This window comes from Musa acuminata, chromosome BXJ1-4, assembly GCF_036884655.1.
Source record: "Musa acuminata AAA Group cultivar baxijiao chromosome BXJ1-4, Cavendish_Baxijiao_AAA, whole genome shotgun sequence".
In the NCBI taxonomy this organism is placed as follows: Eukaryota; Viridiplantae; Streptophyta; class Magnoliopsida; order Zingiberales; family Musaceae; genus Musa; species Musa acuminata.
The window spans coordinates 42,446,199-42,461,819 of record NC_088330.1 but is presented as its reverse complement, the minus strand read 5'-3'; the positions used below and the strand labels follow the sequence as shown (position 1 = coordinate 42,461,819).

Sequence of the window (15,621 nt, the reverse complement as noted above, 5' to 3'; positions counted from 1 at the left end):
GGTATCGATTACGATGAAACCTTCGCTCCCGTGGCTCGATTAGAAGCCATAAGGATGCTCCTTGCCTATGCTAGTAGTAATAATTTTAAACTATTTCAAATGGATGTTAAAAGTGCTTTCTTGAATGGTTTTATTTCCGAAGAAGTATTGTCGAACAACCTCCCGGATTTGAAAATTCTCTTCTTCCTAATCATGTATTTAAATTGACTAAAGCTCTCTATGGCTTAAAACAAGCTCCTAGAGCTTGGTATGAAAGGCTTAGTTCCTTTCTTATTTTAAATAATTTTACCAAAGGCAAGGTTGATACTACATTGTTTATTAAACATTTTGAAAATAATTTTCTTATTGTGCAAATTTATGTTGACGATATTGTGTTTGGCTCTTCGGATGAATCACTATGTGAATCATTTGCCAAATGTATGAGTCTTGAATTTGAAATGAGTTTAATGGGTGAATTAACTTTCTTTTTGGGATTACAAATCAAACAACTTAGTGATGGTATATTTCTTAACCAATCGAAATATACATTAGAATTGTTAAAACGATTTAACATGGATAATTCAAAAGCAATAAACACCCCTATGAGTACTACGACTAAGTTAGATATGGATGAAAATGGTGAAAGTTTCGATCAAAAAACATATAGGGGAATGATAGGTAGTCTACTCTACCTCACTGCGACTAGACCAGATATTATGTTTAGTGTAGGACTTTGCGCTAGGTTTCAATCTAATCCTAAATTATCTCATCTTAAGAGTGTTAAAAGAATATTTAGATATCTCAAAGGAACTCCAAATTTAGGATTGTGGTATCCAAAATCTGAAAAATTCGATCTAATAGCTTATGCAGATGCCGATTTTGGCGGATGCAGGATAGATAGAAAAAGTACATCCGGAACATGCCAATTTTTAGGACATGCACTTGTTTCTTGGACTTCTAAGAAACAAAATTCAGTCGCACTATCTACGGCGGAAGCCGAATACATTGCTGCAAGTGCATGTTGTGCACAAGTAATTTGGATGAAAAATACATTAGAAGACTATGGAATTCACTTTAAAAATATTCCCATAAAATGTGATAATACTAGTGCCATATGCCTTACTAAAAATCCAATTCAGCACTCTAGAACTAAGCACATCGACGTTAGGCATCATTTCATACGCAATCATGTTTTTAACAATGATGTTGTTCTAGAATTCATTGACACAAAGCATCAATTAGCAGATATATTTACAAAAGCTTTGAATGAAGACCAATTTGAATTCATCCGAAGGGAATTAGGCATGCTAAATTGTCCCTAAAATGAACTTCAACAAAAAAAAAAAAAAAAAAAAACTCGTTCTTTTCCCTTCGTTTATAAATTTGAATTCTTCCTTCTTCTACAATTCAAAATGATCCATTAAAGTATGAATTATGATCTTGAGGAAAGAAGCTAAACAACAGAAAGGGAAATTTTTTTTTCTTTCCTCCGCGTGATGCCAGCGGTGGCACCGCCAGATCCGGCGGTTGGACCGACTGGCGCTCGGGCGCCAGGCGGTGACACCGACCAGTTTGGCGGTGACACCGACCGAGTCACCCTTTTAACCCGAGGGGTTAGGGTCGGCGGTGACACCGCCCCCAACCCGAAGAAACACCTCTCCAAAACCCTCTCCCATTCCCTCTAACCCTCATTCTACCTCTTAGAAACATTGGAGAAGGATTCTTGGTGGTCCAAGCTTTCCATCTCTCAACATAATCTCCACAAGGTAACACTTGAAATCCCTCTTATCTTTTCTCTTTCTCTTGCTTATTTTTCACAATTTCATCATCATCTTGTCTAGAAAATGGCACCAAAGAGATCAAAAGGAATAAGGATTGAAGGAGATTCATATAACCATGACCTTTTTAGATCAAAAGAGGTAGCCCTTAGCTTTCCAAAATTTGAAACACGATGTGTCCATAAGGGAAAATACGTTGATTTGGATGAACTAGAGGACTTAGATCCCATTAAGTGGTTTGCTCAACTAGAAGCTCTACCTCTACTACAAATAGATGAATCAATCTATCCATGGTTAGTGAAATTGTTCTATGCCAACCTATATGAAGACAATGATAGCCTAAGCACTTACATTCTAGGAACACCCATTAGAATTTTTGACAGCACCATTTGTGAGCTAATTGGCATAACTGAAAAAGATAGGGGATGCTATTTTAAGGGTAAATGGGACGTCAAAAAAATAGGAGCAACCTTTTCCGAAGCCGTGAAAACAATTTTTGCAAATCCAAACCTTGACTTCCTACCCAAGAGCTGTGAACACTTAATGCCTTTCAACTCTAAAATTCTTCATCACATTATCACAAGCATCATATTCCCCAAACAATTTCATCTTGACGAAGTAAGTCAATTAGAAATAGGAACCATGTATTGGATTATGACCGGTCAGCATAATTGTTTTGGGTACTTGATTCGCCAACACATGCAGGAAATTATGACTAAAGATATTATATTGCCATATGGGAGGTTAATCACTAGAATTCTTCATGCCTATGACATTTGCATTCCACCCGATGAAGAATCTATTCAAAATGATCGATATAACATAATAAATAAAAACCTGCTAAAAAAACTTAGGTGCACTTTTAGCAATGGCATATGGGTTAGGCAGCCTAGAAGGACGGATCCAATACCTACACCAATAGAACAACCTGAAACACCAATTCTTATGGGAAGTGAATCTCCTCCTCCTAGTCCCTTTGGAGCAGCACCTTCAGCTCCTGTTTCCTCCTCTGAAAATTTCATTATGGCGGAGCTATCTCAGATCAAATCACAGCAAGAACAAATTCAGAATCAACAAGTTGAAATTTTGAAGACACTACGACAGATGAATGAAAAAATAGATATCATGTATCAGCACTGTGGATTACCTCCTAAGGATTAAATTGATGTATCTTTTTATTCTGTCCTGTTTGCTTTTAAAAACAAGTTCATGTTTGTCATCGATTCTATGATAACTGATCTTTCCTTTAGATAACTACTGTCTGCATAGATGATGATGTCTTTTGGATAAACTATTTCTGGCAAATTTGAATGATGAACTTTGATAAATGCTATACCTTTTTCTATGATCATCAATTAGCTGGCTTGTCTCTTTTTGTTGATGACAAAGGGGGAGAAGTGATGACTTATATGACATGACTAATATGAATTACAAAAACTTGTGTGATATGAATGTCTTATATGACTTGCAAATCCTTGAAAATATCACAAGATTGATATCATGAAATTTATATTGAAAATCTTTATCTTCTGTGTGATATGAATGTCTCATATGACTTGCAAATCCTTGAAAATATCACAAGATTGATAACATGAAATTTATATTGAAAATCTTTATCTTCTGTCGTAGCAAAATTCGTCCCGTATCATTTAACTTATGATTTTCATCGAAGTTTCGTACTTACTATTGTTTAATGAGGATAACGATAAAGTTCTACGATTAAAACTTATCGGGTTATGCTTGAATCCAATGGGATGGAATTCAAGTGTTTTTTATCTTCTCATAATATGGCATATAGATAGGGGGAGTTATGTTTAACTCCGTCATCAATTGATTGTCATCATCAAAAAGGGGGAGATTGTTGAATCTTGAATTTTGATGATATAATCAATTGGTGGGTTAATTGATCTAATCCATATTATTGAGTTAAGTGCGCAGGATTAACTACGATAACCAGAAAACATAAAGCAAGGATACCGGAGTCGAGCTCGATGGACGTTTAAGAGACCGAAGAATCATCGGAGATGCTGCCGGAACCATCCGAGAAGAAATCGGGAACATGTCGGAAGTTCGCCGAAGAAATCGTCGGAGGCTCGCGGAGATCACCGAGAAGGCTCGGCTACTCGTTAAAAGTCATCACAAAGATTGGGAGCTTGCAGGGAGTCCGTCGGAAGAAGTTCGTCGGAAAGCTCGCCGGAACAAGACTCGACGTTCGCGGTTGAAAATTTGCTTAGGATGTGTTTTGGTTATGTAGTCCACTTGTAATTAGGATTAGGATTAAGAGATAATCCTATATCCTGGTTAGGGGCCAACTGGGCCCAAAGTCAGAGTTGGTTTAGGCTAAAAATTAAGCTAAACCAGCGAACTAGAGAGCCAAGATTGAAGCCCAACTAGTGGCTGAAAACACTGTAGTTGGGATGAAAATACTGTAGGCGGTGGCACCGCCTAGTTGGGCGGTGGAACCGCCCAGCACCCGAGTGCTGGGCGGTGACACCTCCTTGGCTGGGCGGTTGCACCGTCCAGTACCCGAGTGCTGGGCGGTGGCATCGCCTGGCTGGGCGGTGGAACCTCCAACACCGGGAACCCTAAAAGAATTCAAATTTTGAAACCCAAAATTTGAATCCTCTTGAGGCCTATAAATACCCCTCAAATCTCAACCGAGGTTACAACTTTTGAGAAGCATTTTGATTGAGAGAAAAGTCTTAGAAAGTCTTAGCAAGTCTTGTTTTCAATTTGCTAGAGAGTTCTCCTCCTTCTTTCTTATTGAAAATTTGTAAGAGGTTGAGCTGCTTGTAAAAGGTTGTAAGAGGGGTGTTTACCCTTCCATTTCAAGAGACTTGCTAGTGGAAGGTGGGAGCCTCATCGAAGAGGGGCCTCGCAAGTGGAGTAGGTCATTTGACCGAACCACTCTAAAAATCGGCGTAATCTCTGGTTTGCTTTTTATTGTTGTCATTTACATTACTGCAAATCTTCTTACTGCTTTAGTTTGTATTACTTTTGCTGCGCAACTTTAAGAATACGCCTTCAAGTTAAATTTCTCAAGTTTCGTTCTTAACGTACGAAAGATTTTGATTAAAATCGAAGTTTTAATCCGCTGCACTAATTCACCCCCCCCCCCTCTTAGTGCCGCTCCGATCCTAACAGGTAGACTAAGATCTTCCTGATTGTAAGGTCCCTCCCTAGGGGCTAGGTCATTTGGGTATTTTGGGTGGTCGACAATCCTACATGATAGGTAGGCATTGGGGGTTGTCCAGCGTGGCCCCTCCGATGCCTAAGTCAGCAAATGGGAGAAGGCAACAATGTAAGTTATATAATTGAGTTAGCGTATAGAGAGCCCCCCTTGTGAGAGCTGATGAGTTCCTTTTTATACCTGATTACTGAGCCTTCTTTCTAGCTAGCCTGAGATAGGATCAGGCTAATCGCTTGATCATTCTGGTCTTTGATTTTGATAAGGTAGGATGATTATTGTCAACCATTGGTATGGGGACATCGAGATACACTGTGATACTATTTTGAGGCTGATAACTTATAAGCCTGCTTAGGTATCAACCTATATGACAGATGAGTTGGCATAGGACATAATAAACCTCCGTGTTTCTAAAACCTTTTAGATCAAGTAAACATAGACTTCACGATAACTTGGGTGGTTTTAGTAATTAAAAATGAGTAAAGAACTTTATAAGACAAATTTACAACTCTTATATCTATAAGTTAGCAAGGCATTGCAATGGTAAGGATTTGATTCCAAACAACCAATTTAGTCAACCCTCTTCGTTTGTCCAAATTAATTTTTCATCGAGTATCAAATATTGATATGAATAATTATAGATTACCTAATATAACTAATTATTTTTAATATTTTAATCTTTATATTTTTAAAAATTATATTGGGATCATTATATATATGAAAGTAAAATATTTAACCTCATTTTTTGTTACGCTGACGATTCTGTTGACGAAAATATCGAGGCTTACCACTAGGTACATACTAACTTTATCTCACTTTAATTTATCATTTAGCACGCGTGATATTTCTTTCATCCGAATCGATAGCATGAGAAAAAACAAGATTAAATATTTCACTTTTATAAGTATAATAATCCAGTGTAATTTTTAAAAAGACAATTACTTCTCAGTGGTCTTAGATTTTTAATGTTTTTACAAAGGACACCAGCCTACATGTGATATGTGATTAGTGAACTTATTTTTATCGATGTTTCTAGTTAGCACATTGCTTTCCTGTCAAGTTATTTCTTCACAGCAATTTGATTGATGTGTCTTTTCAAATATTATATATACTATAGGAATATGGAAAGCCTTCTGGATTAGTTTTCAAGAGTTGTTATTTGAAAGATGAATCTTTCATTATGAGTTGTCATGAATGGGATTTAACAGTAGTTGAGATTTCCACTATCTAATTTAGTTTGGTCATTTGGTCCAGGATTCAGGTCACATCAGTCCTGTTTCTTTTACTTTGGTCATTTCCACTATCATGCTTGAGTTATGTTATCATGGTAGGTATCAAATCCATCTGCTTGGGCCTCGATGCATGAATGAATATATCATGCAGAATGAAGCAAATATGTTTTTCCGGATTATAATCAAGTCAATTAGTTCTTGTCCAACCAACTGCTGGAATTTGCAACCAGCATTCTCCCTTTTCCCTTTACTAGTATTGCTACCTTTTCTTTTCTTTTTAGTCATGTTACATCAAAATTAATAATAGATAAGATTTTCTTAAAAAATCTTTCTGTCGGAAAATCCTCTATTTTGTTAAGAAAAATCTTTCCTATAAAAATAGGAGAGTGATATGTTAATGTATTTAAACTAAAACTTCTTCAATAAAATTTCTTCAAAGATTTGGTGTTGAAGAAAAGGGATGTACTCATGGACTTCAAGGCATGTCGAGAGTCATACGCAAGAGCCACGATTTATGGTGGAGAAGACGAGGACTAGGGGGGGAGGAGCACACCACCTTCACACTCGTCGATCATCGTCGCCCTCTCAACTCCCATGTCCTCTCCAAACTAATTCCAAAGAACAACAATCTTCTTTCCATGTTGGACATTCCGAATGTGATTAATTATTTGGGAATTCGGAATAAAAGCAGCTTTTATAATCTGTTCCCTAATATAAACTTGTTAATGATAATTTTTAGAATTGAAAATGTTATTATTTTTTAATAATCTGTTTCAGTAAATTGACGGAATCAAACAAAAGCAAAAGAGGGAGCGAAGACAACTTCTAATTCCCAAAATTATGGATCCAAAACCACCAAAGAATGTATGATATCCAACTGACTGATTTAACTCTTGCCTTCGCCCATACAGACTGTTTTCTTAAGAGAGAAAATATTATATGGCACAAACTCTAATTACCTCACAGAAATTGACGTATGAAAATATATTAGCTGGTGATGGTTAGATTATATACTTTTATTTAATTAGACAAAAATATACTATAGATTTAATTATATTTTGATTATATTTATCGATTAGAAAAGAAAATTTAATTATAATATGATTAGACGATATTGTTGGGAGGGGTTCTCCTAATTTTTTTTTCTAGACTTTTTATTTTCGCTTATATATGCAATTTGAGTTATGAGTTGACTCAACTCTGGTAAACCATTTCTAACAGTAATTACCTGCCTCCATATCCATTTCTTGCACTTTTCCAAATCATTCATTGAATTAAGATCCAACATAAGTTTCAATATATATTATTCTTACAAGATATGTGCCTTAGAACATCAAACCAGAACCAGCAAATTTCTCCTTCGTCATCTCATCCAATCGATCGGCCATCTCGGGCGTGAGATGATCCAGCCAATCCCCCACCACACCGCGTCTGAAGAAGAGGCTGTTGTCCACCGTCCAACACCCGAAGTCCGTCGTGCCGCTCCTGTTCACCTTCAAATTGCTTAAGCTCTCCATGGAACACAACCGCACGATGCCATCGATCACCCCTTCCTTCTCCTCATCCTCCGAGAAGGGGCAGCCAAGGAACTCCGCCAGCCGCTTCAGCTGAGCTACGGTGTCCTGCTGCAGCTCCTCGTACTTCACGAACAATATCTTATTCGGCCTTTCCAAATGCGCCTTCCAGTAACTGAGCACATGGTCCCAGTACGGTCCGAAGAGGGATAAGCCCTTGCAGAAGTTGTCCAAGGCCTTCTCGAGCGTCCATGGCTCCAAGTTAGCCTTCGTCCTGAATCTGTTGTTGTAGTGCCATAAGGATATGAAGTTGTCCTTGGGGCTGCGGCACACGTACACGACTCTGCAGCCGGACTCCGTCACCGACGCCGGCAGGGACTGGAAAGGGATGTGCGTGGCGAAGAGTCGCGGAGGTGGCAGCTTGCTCAGGTCAGGTACTCGGTTGTTGGTGTAGATTTGGTGTTCAAGGAAGGGGACGTACTCATGGGGATTGTAGGACTCCAAGGCATGTCGGGAGTCGACGCAGGAGCCGCGGTTTACGGTGGAGAAGACGAGGGCTTTCATCCATGTGGTGCCAGACTTGGGGATGGTGGCGACTAGTACGTCGGTAGCGCGAGCTTTGAAGTATTTTTGGGCGACTATGGTGCCTATTATGCCCGACAGCAAACCGTACCAGCCGTCGTAGCAGAAGATTGGTTTGCCATTGCCGGAGTCTACGCTAGGTAGTGCCGACACGAGTTGTGTGTAGTGTTGATAGGTCCGGTGATGGACTCCTTCTTCCTCCTCCTCTTCTTCTTCGAGCTGGGATCTGTAAGCGTCGGCCATGGAAAACGTGATGAGGCCACTCAGGCTGATCTAACGATTTCCTAAATCTTAGCCAAACATACATGAGAATCAAACTACATATAGGCCCAACTCATGGTATATATTTTTGATATTAGGTAAATTGAATAAGCATTTGGAACCCAAAAAAAAAAAAGATAGGTTGGTCTTATCCATTATACATGTGCATGGGAACGAAGCTCTCCATCCATTATTGTCATTAACACGGGAACGTGTCTTGCTATGGCTCGTCGTACTATACAAACAATATCTTATTTGGCCGTTCCAATTGTGCCTACTGTCATTGATAGAAAATCATGATAATGTAGGTACTAAATCTTAGCGAAACATATACAAGAATCAAACTATGTAGGCCCAACTCATGAGATATATTTGATATTAGGTAATTTGAATGGAGTGCTTGGAGCCAAAAAAAAAAAAAAAATGACAAACGGGTTGGTCTTATCCATTTTTCATGTGCATGGAACCGAAGCTCTCCATCCATTATTGCGATTAACATAGCAACATGTCCCGTTGCAGCCTCTTGTACTTCACAAACAATATCTTCTTTGGCCTTCCCAAGTGCGCCTACTAGTAACTGATAGAAAATCATGTTAATTTAGTCCCTAAATCTTTGCCAAACATATATGAGAATCAAACTATATATAAAACCAACTCATGATATATATTTTTGATATTAGGTAATTTGAATGAGGGTTTGGAGCAAAAAAAAAAAAAAATGATGGATTGGTCTTATCCATTAAACATGTGAGGAGAAATCCAAAAATATTAAAGAAAATATTATTTTTTTATCAACCTTACAGTTGCTATTAAATTTTAATTTTTATCATAAATAAACTATTTTTTATTATAAAAGATAACATAATATCTGGACTAATTATATCTTATGTAATTAGCTTCGTTTAGTATCTCGATCTCTATACTTTCAAAAGTTATATTGAGATCCATATATTTATAAAAGTAAAATATTTAACATTGTTGCTCTAACAAAATCTCTTTTTCTCTCTTGAGTTTTAACCCTATGAAATTATATTTTTAACCTTGTTGAAAGTGTAGGGACTGATATGCTAAATGCAACTAATTATAAGAGGTAATATGTAATTAGCCCATAATATTCTTTTCTTATCAATTGTTCTATACTAATGAGATTTTATTTTAAATATGAAATAAACATTACATCATCAATAAGTTTTTTATTAGATTTGGTGTTCACAATAATTATTCCTTTTATTTTATGTGATTATAGCTATTTGAATTAATCTTATCAAGTATGTCAGAAGTGGCCGCTAGAGCCACGATTTATAGTGGAGAAGACGAGGGCTTTGATCGATGCGGTGCGAGACTTGGGGATGGTGGCAACTAGTGCATCGATAAGGCGAGCTTTGAAGTATTTTTGGATGACCATGGTGCCTATTATGCCCGTCGGAAACCCAGACTAGTTGTTGTAGCAGTGGATTGGGTTGACATTGCCGGACTCAAAGCTTGGTAGTGTCGACACGAGTTGTGGGAAGTGTTGATAGGTCTGGTGATGGATTACAGTCTGCTCCATCCAGTGCATCTTTCCGGTAAGGACGTAAGTCAGTGAAGTAGACATAAGTAGAAATAGAAATAGTTTATCAAAATTTGAGATTTTTTTTTCTACAAACACCCTTGGAAGTATTAAAAGGGAGCTATAATCATTTTTAGTTTATGGAGGAGAGTTTCAAGGTATATTGGAACCTTTATTGCCCCCAAAAGAGTGAGTAAAACTCACCTTTTTTTGTATGATTCAACATGTGCTAGATCGGAAAAGTTTTTATCACAGGCAAGTAGGATTGTACTTATTAATCCTATGTTGAACTTTATTCCTATTCACTCTTTGAGTGTCTTTTGAATGCCGATTATTATTCTTGATGGGATGATGAAGTCGATTAGAATGTTTCTTTGGAGTAATAGTGAGTCCTCTCGTGGTTTACATCTCTTACTTTAGAAGACTATTACTCTTCAATGTGACGGGGGATTAGGTGGTAAAAACTTGCATATCATGAGGTTTGTTTTGTAAAGGAGGAGGATTTTGTAATATTTAAACAAATATGATAGTTTGTGATCTGAGGTGGTTAGAGCTAAATATGAGAATGTTGACACTTGGGACATTCAATTTTATTTTTTTCTAAGAATGATTGGTCTTGGAGGTTATTTTTCTCTGCTTTTGAAATGTTGCATGACGTACTTTCTATAGTTGTCGGTAATTATATTTTAATTAATACTACTATCTTGGATCTTTGGACTTTGGATGTATGACGATAGTAATAATTACGATAAAACTCACGTGACATCAGTTGCGTCAAGTGATGCATCTCGCCTCTGTCAACTTGATAAGTCGCCCGATCAACGTGGACCGGAACGTCTGTCGAGGCATATTAATACCCTACTTAGGCTCGATCTCTCACGCCACGCCAACGATAATGTCAGACGCCATCAGAAGTACGATCCTGCCCCCTGCAAGCAGGCACGTCAAGCAACGGTAATTTTTACTATAAAAACCCTTACGCTCTCAGGAGAAAGGGGAGAAGACTTCCTCATCTGAATCCCCCTTCACATCCACTAATTTGATCGTCGAAGGGGTCGGGCCAAGCACCATGACCTGACCATTGTGCAGGAACGAAGCCGAAGGTCCCCGCGAGATACAAAGGCGAGGAGTTCCTGCTCGGAGGAGACAACGACACCGCCCCGACCACCTCGACGGACTCGAAAACAGTCTCGGGAATATCCCCATCATTAAGACCCGAACCCAGTCGCGTCAGCCCACAGCGACACCGCCCCGACCATCGCACCCGACCACCTCAACGGGCTCGAAAACATTCTCGGGAAGATCCCCATCATTCGGATCCGAACCCAGCCGCGTTGGCTCCGAGGCCACGGCTTAAGGTTGTTTACACTAACATATATATATCCATATAAAGTTGACTTTTTATAATATTTTTGAATTGTAGAGTCAATTGTTTGGTTTCGGATTTTACTTGTAATGGATCTTGGGATGTGCCTAGGCTATATATAATCTATGTTTGGGAGTATCTTTTCTGGTGGATCTCGCCTTTGTGTCATACAATGATATCGATGTTACCTATTGTTTTTTCATTTCTAATAGAATTACCAAGCTTGGTGTATATGATATTTGTAATCTTACACAGAAGAACAATACTTGAAGACTTGCTTGAAGCAATTAAATCTTGCTATGGCTTCTTTGATTTCATCATTCTGCCGCTTCTTCTCTCTTCGGTACAATCGTATCTGAGGAATCTCAAACACGCCATAAATGAAGCACTCATCGAGCACCTTAGATCTGGAAAAGATAAAAAAAGAAGGAACAGAGGAGTATAACCGCTGCATGTAAACCTCACCAACCATTCATTGCCTGTCCAGTAAAGGAAGAAGAACGATGAAGAAATGTGTTGTCTTGGAGGGGATAAAGAAGAAAAAATGTATGGAAATAAGAAAAGAAAATTATTATTATTCAGTCGGATTACACATATATTATTCTTACGAGATATGCGCCTTGGAACATCAAACCAGAACCGGCAAATTTCTCCTCCGTCAAATTTCTTCTGCAATCGATCAGCCATCTCGGGCGTGAGATGATTCAGCCAATTCCCCACCACACCGCGTCTGAAGAAGGTGCTGTTGTCGACCGTCCAATGCCCCAAGTCCGTCGTGCAGCTCCTGTTCACCTTCAAATTGCTTAAGCACTCTATGGCACACAACCGCATGATGCCGTCGATCACGCCATCCTTCTCCTCATCCTCCGAGAAGGGGCAGCCAAGGAACTCCGCCAGCCGCTTCAGCTGAGCTACGGTGTCCTGCAGCAGTTCTCCTACTTTGGCCTTTCCAAGTGCTCCTTCCAGTAACCGAGCACATGATCCCAATCCGGGCCAAAGAAAGAGAAGCCCTTGCAGAAGCTGTCCAAGGCCTTCTCGAGCGGTTGTGGCTCTAAGTTAGCCTTCGTCCTGTGCCTGTTTATGTGGTGCCATAAGGATGCGAAGTTGTCCTTGGGGTTGCGGCACACGTACACGAGTCTCCCGTCGGAGTCCACGACCGACGCCGGCAGGGAATGGAAGGGGATGTGTGTGGAGAAGAGTCACGGGGGTGGCAGCTTGCTCGGGTAGGTACTCGGTTGTTGGTGTAGATTTGGAGTTCAAGAAAGGGGATGCACTCGTGGGGACTGCAGGACTCCCAAGGCATGTCGGGAGTCGACGTGGGAGCCGCGGTTAATGGTGTAGAAGACGAGAGCTTTCATCCATGTGGTGCCGGACTTGGGGATGGTGGCGATTAGTACGTCGGTGGGGTGAGCTCTGAAGTATTTTTGGGCGACCATGGTGCCTACGATGTCCGTCGGAAACCCATACCAGCCATTGTAGAGTCGACAAAGCCGGACTCTAAGCTTGGTAGTGCCGACACCAGATGTGTGAAAGTGTTGATAGGTCCGGTGGCGGATTTCTTCCTTCTCGGTTTCTTCTTCGATCCTCGATGGAAAGCGGGATCCGAACGCGTAGGCCATGGGAAAGCGGGACAAGGCAACTCAGGCTGATCTACCAATTGTCTAATTCTTAGCCAAATACACACACATAAAAATATATATAAATTTAATTAATTAATTAAAATTTATTTTAATCTCTGTGATTTTTGTCATGACCTAGCCGGTGTTACATAATAGTTTATTTGGAAATTATTGTATGTAAGAAAAGTTAGATAGTGTAAACTAAATGTTGATGAGACAAGTCAGAAATGTCATGTGGAAAATGTTGAAGGCGAGTTTAGAATGGTGTGATAATACTTGGTGCCTCCAAGACGTTGACATTTAAAATGTTGATGAGACAAGTTGGTTGGTTTTATAATAGTTGAAGTTTGTGAAACTAAAAGAAGATATTTCCTCTTCCCTTGCCATTTGGTTTATGTAATCTTATCCCGTTTTGAAGTTTTGGTATTAGATACCGTAGTTGTTTATTATGCTTATATGCATTCTTATTTATTAGACGAAGAAGTGCATGAATTCCTCATTAACAGCAAACCAGCTCTTGGAAATATATTATCTTCTTGCAGTAAATACTTGGTAAATCAAAATCTTCCTCCAAGGCTGTAAACATTTCAGTTCGCATACCTTTCTTCACTTGGCAAGTTAGGAAAAACCTCTTCGATCTCCTGACTATGGTGTCTTTTTTAAGCGTGTCTTGTGGAGTTATATTGGTGATGTTTCACCCTATTCGCTTGTCCAAATAAAGTTTTCATCGAGGACAATTGCTTCTTAGTTATATTTATATTGTTTGGGTTCCATTCTAACATTGACTTTGCCACCTATTTAAGATATATCTATTTTTAAGTGGTCCTAGATTTTTAATGTTTTTATTACCAAGGACACATGTTTTTATCGATGCTTTTAGTTAGCACATTGCTTTCCTGTCGAGCCATTTCTTCACAGCAATTTGGTTGGTGTCTCTTTTCAAATATTATATATACTACAGGATGGAATCTGGAAAGCCTTCTGGATTAGTTTTCAAGAGTTGTTATTTGAAAGATGAAATCTTTCGGTATGAGTTGTCATGAATGAGATTTAGCAGTTGTTGTGATTTCCACTGTCAAATTTAGTTTGGTCATTTGGTCCAGGATTCAAGTCACATCAGTCCTGTTTCTTTTACTTTGTCACTTATGGAGTGCTCAAAGGTGCTATATACATCATTGGTTTCACAGTGAAAGATGATGATGCCTTACGTAATATTATGCTATTGTGGAATATGGTCACAACTAGAGTTAAAAGTTTATTTCTACAGGCAATCATACTAGAGTTATGTTATCATGGTGGGCATCAAATCCATCTGCTTGGGCCTCGATGCATGAATATATCATGCAGAATGAAGCAAATATGTTTTTCCGGATTATAATCAAGTCAATTAGTTCTTGTCCAACCAACTGCTGGAATTTGCAACCAGCATTCTCCCTGTTCCCTTTACTTGTATTGCTACTTTTTTTTTTCTTTTTAATCCTGTTACGTTAAAATTAATAATAGATAAGATTTTTCTTTTTAGCCTTATGTTACGTGCTCACATTGACGTTTCAACAACACTCACTCGACTGATAGAGATATAAACACGAATAATTTTTTTATATAAATAAATACTAAAACATGGAATTAAATGGAACCACAATCAAATAGAACACTAAGATATACGTGAAAAACCCCTTCAATATGAAGGGTAAAAACCACGGGCCAAACTAGAGATAATCCACTATGAAAATAATGAATATATAAATCTCAATCTCTTGCCCTAAACCCTAGCAACAATCACAAGAGAATAACTGAAATACAAAGATCACGTTACTACCTACAATATCTAAAATCTCCTCAAGTAATCACAGCAAGAGTCTACTGTATATTTGATCTAACCTGAGATGAGAACACTGCTAGATGATTGAGAACAGCCTCTCTGCGTTGTCATTGTCTTCTTCCCTTTCTTTCTCTTCCTTTTCTGCCTTGTTTTCCTCATTTTCTTTGGAATCCCATGGCTATTCACTTCTCCCACGTTGCTGCCCTATTTATGTTTTTTTTTCTGCCTCTAAAACGCAGCCACCACACCCCTCCTAATGTTAATTAGGGTTAGGTTAAGAGGGGGTGTGGGCTGTAGGCTGTCCAAGCCCACTATGGGTTGAATCTGTGGGCTGTCAGCCCAACAACCTCCCCCTTCAGCCCAGGAGGTTGTCCCATGACTCCTCAATGTGAAGTCATGCCAACCAGTTGTCGGCATATCTCCTGTCTTTCTTTTGGTGAGGTCTTCATTCCATTTGGTAGCAGTACCAAATCATAAGTGTGGTTCTTCTGAAGAGCATCCAACTCTTCCCACATAGCAACTAACTCATATGTAGAGTATCTTTTGGAAGGTTGACATTGTCTAGAAGATCTTCTCAATTGAGGTTCTGCTGGAACTTGCTCTCCTATTTCTTGTTCCACAATATGTTCTGTAGGTAGATCAACATCAGGCTCTACACCATCTTCCTGCACATCTCCCCCATCACCCTGATATACTGGAGGAATAACTGGGTCACAATCTGCTAATCCTTCT

General features: G+C 39.0%; 1 protein-coding gene across 1 annotated transcript; it reads right to left on the bottom strand.

The window, feature by feature from the left end:
• Positions 1-7,454: 7,454 nt before the first annotated feature.
• LOC135671799 (cytosolic sulfotransferase 8-like) lies at positions 7,455-8,567 on the bottom strand. The gene has a single exon (XM_065180014.1). It carries the CDS (start codon positions 8,513-8,515, stop codon positions 7,502-7,504), a length of 1,014 nt encoding a protein of 337 aa, XP_065036086.1. The 5' UTR covers positions 8,516-8,567; the 3' UTR covers positions 7,455-7,501.
• Positions 8,568-15,621: the final 7,054 nt, after the last annotated feature.

Coding starts and splice junctions, on each gene's coding strand:
- LOC135671799 (XM_065180014.1), bottom strand. CDS start 8,515: ATGGCCGACGCTTACAGATCCCAGCTCGAAGAAGAAGAGGAGGAGGAA.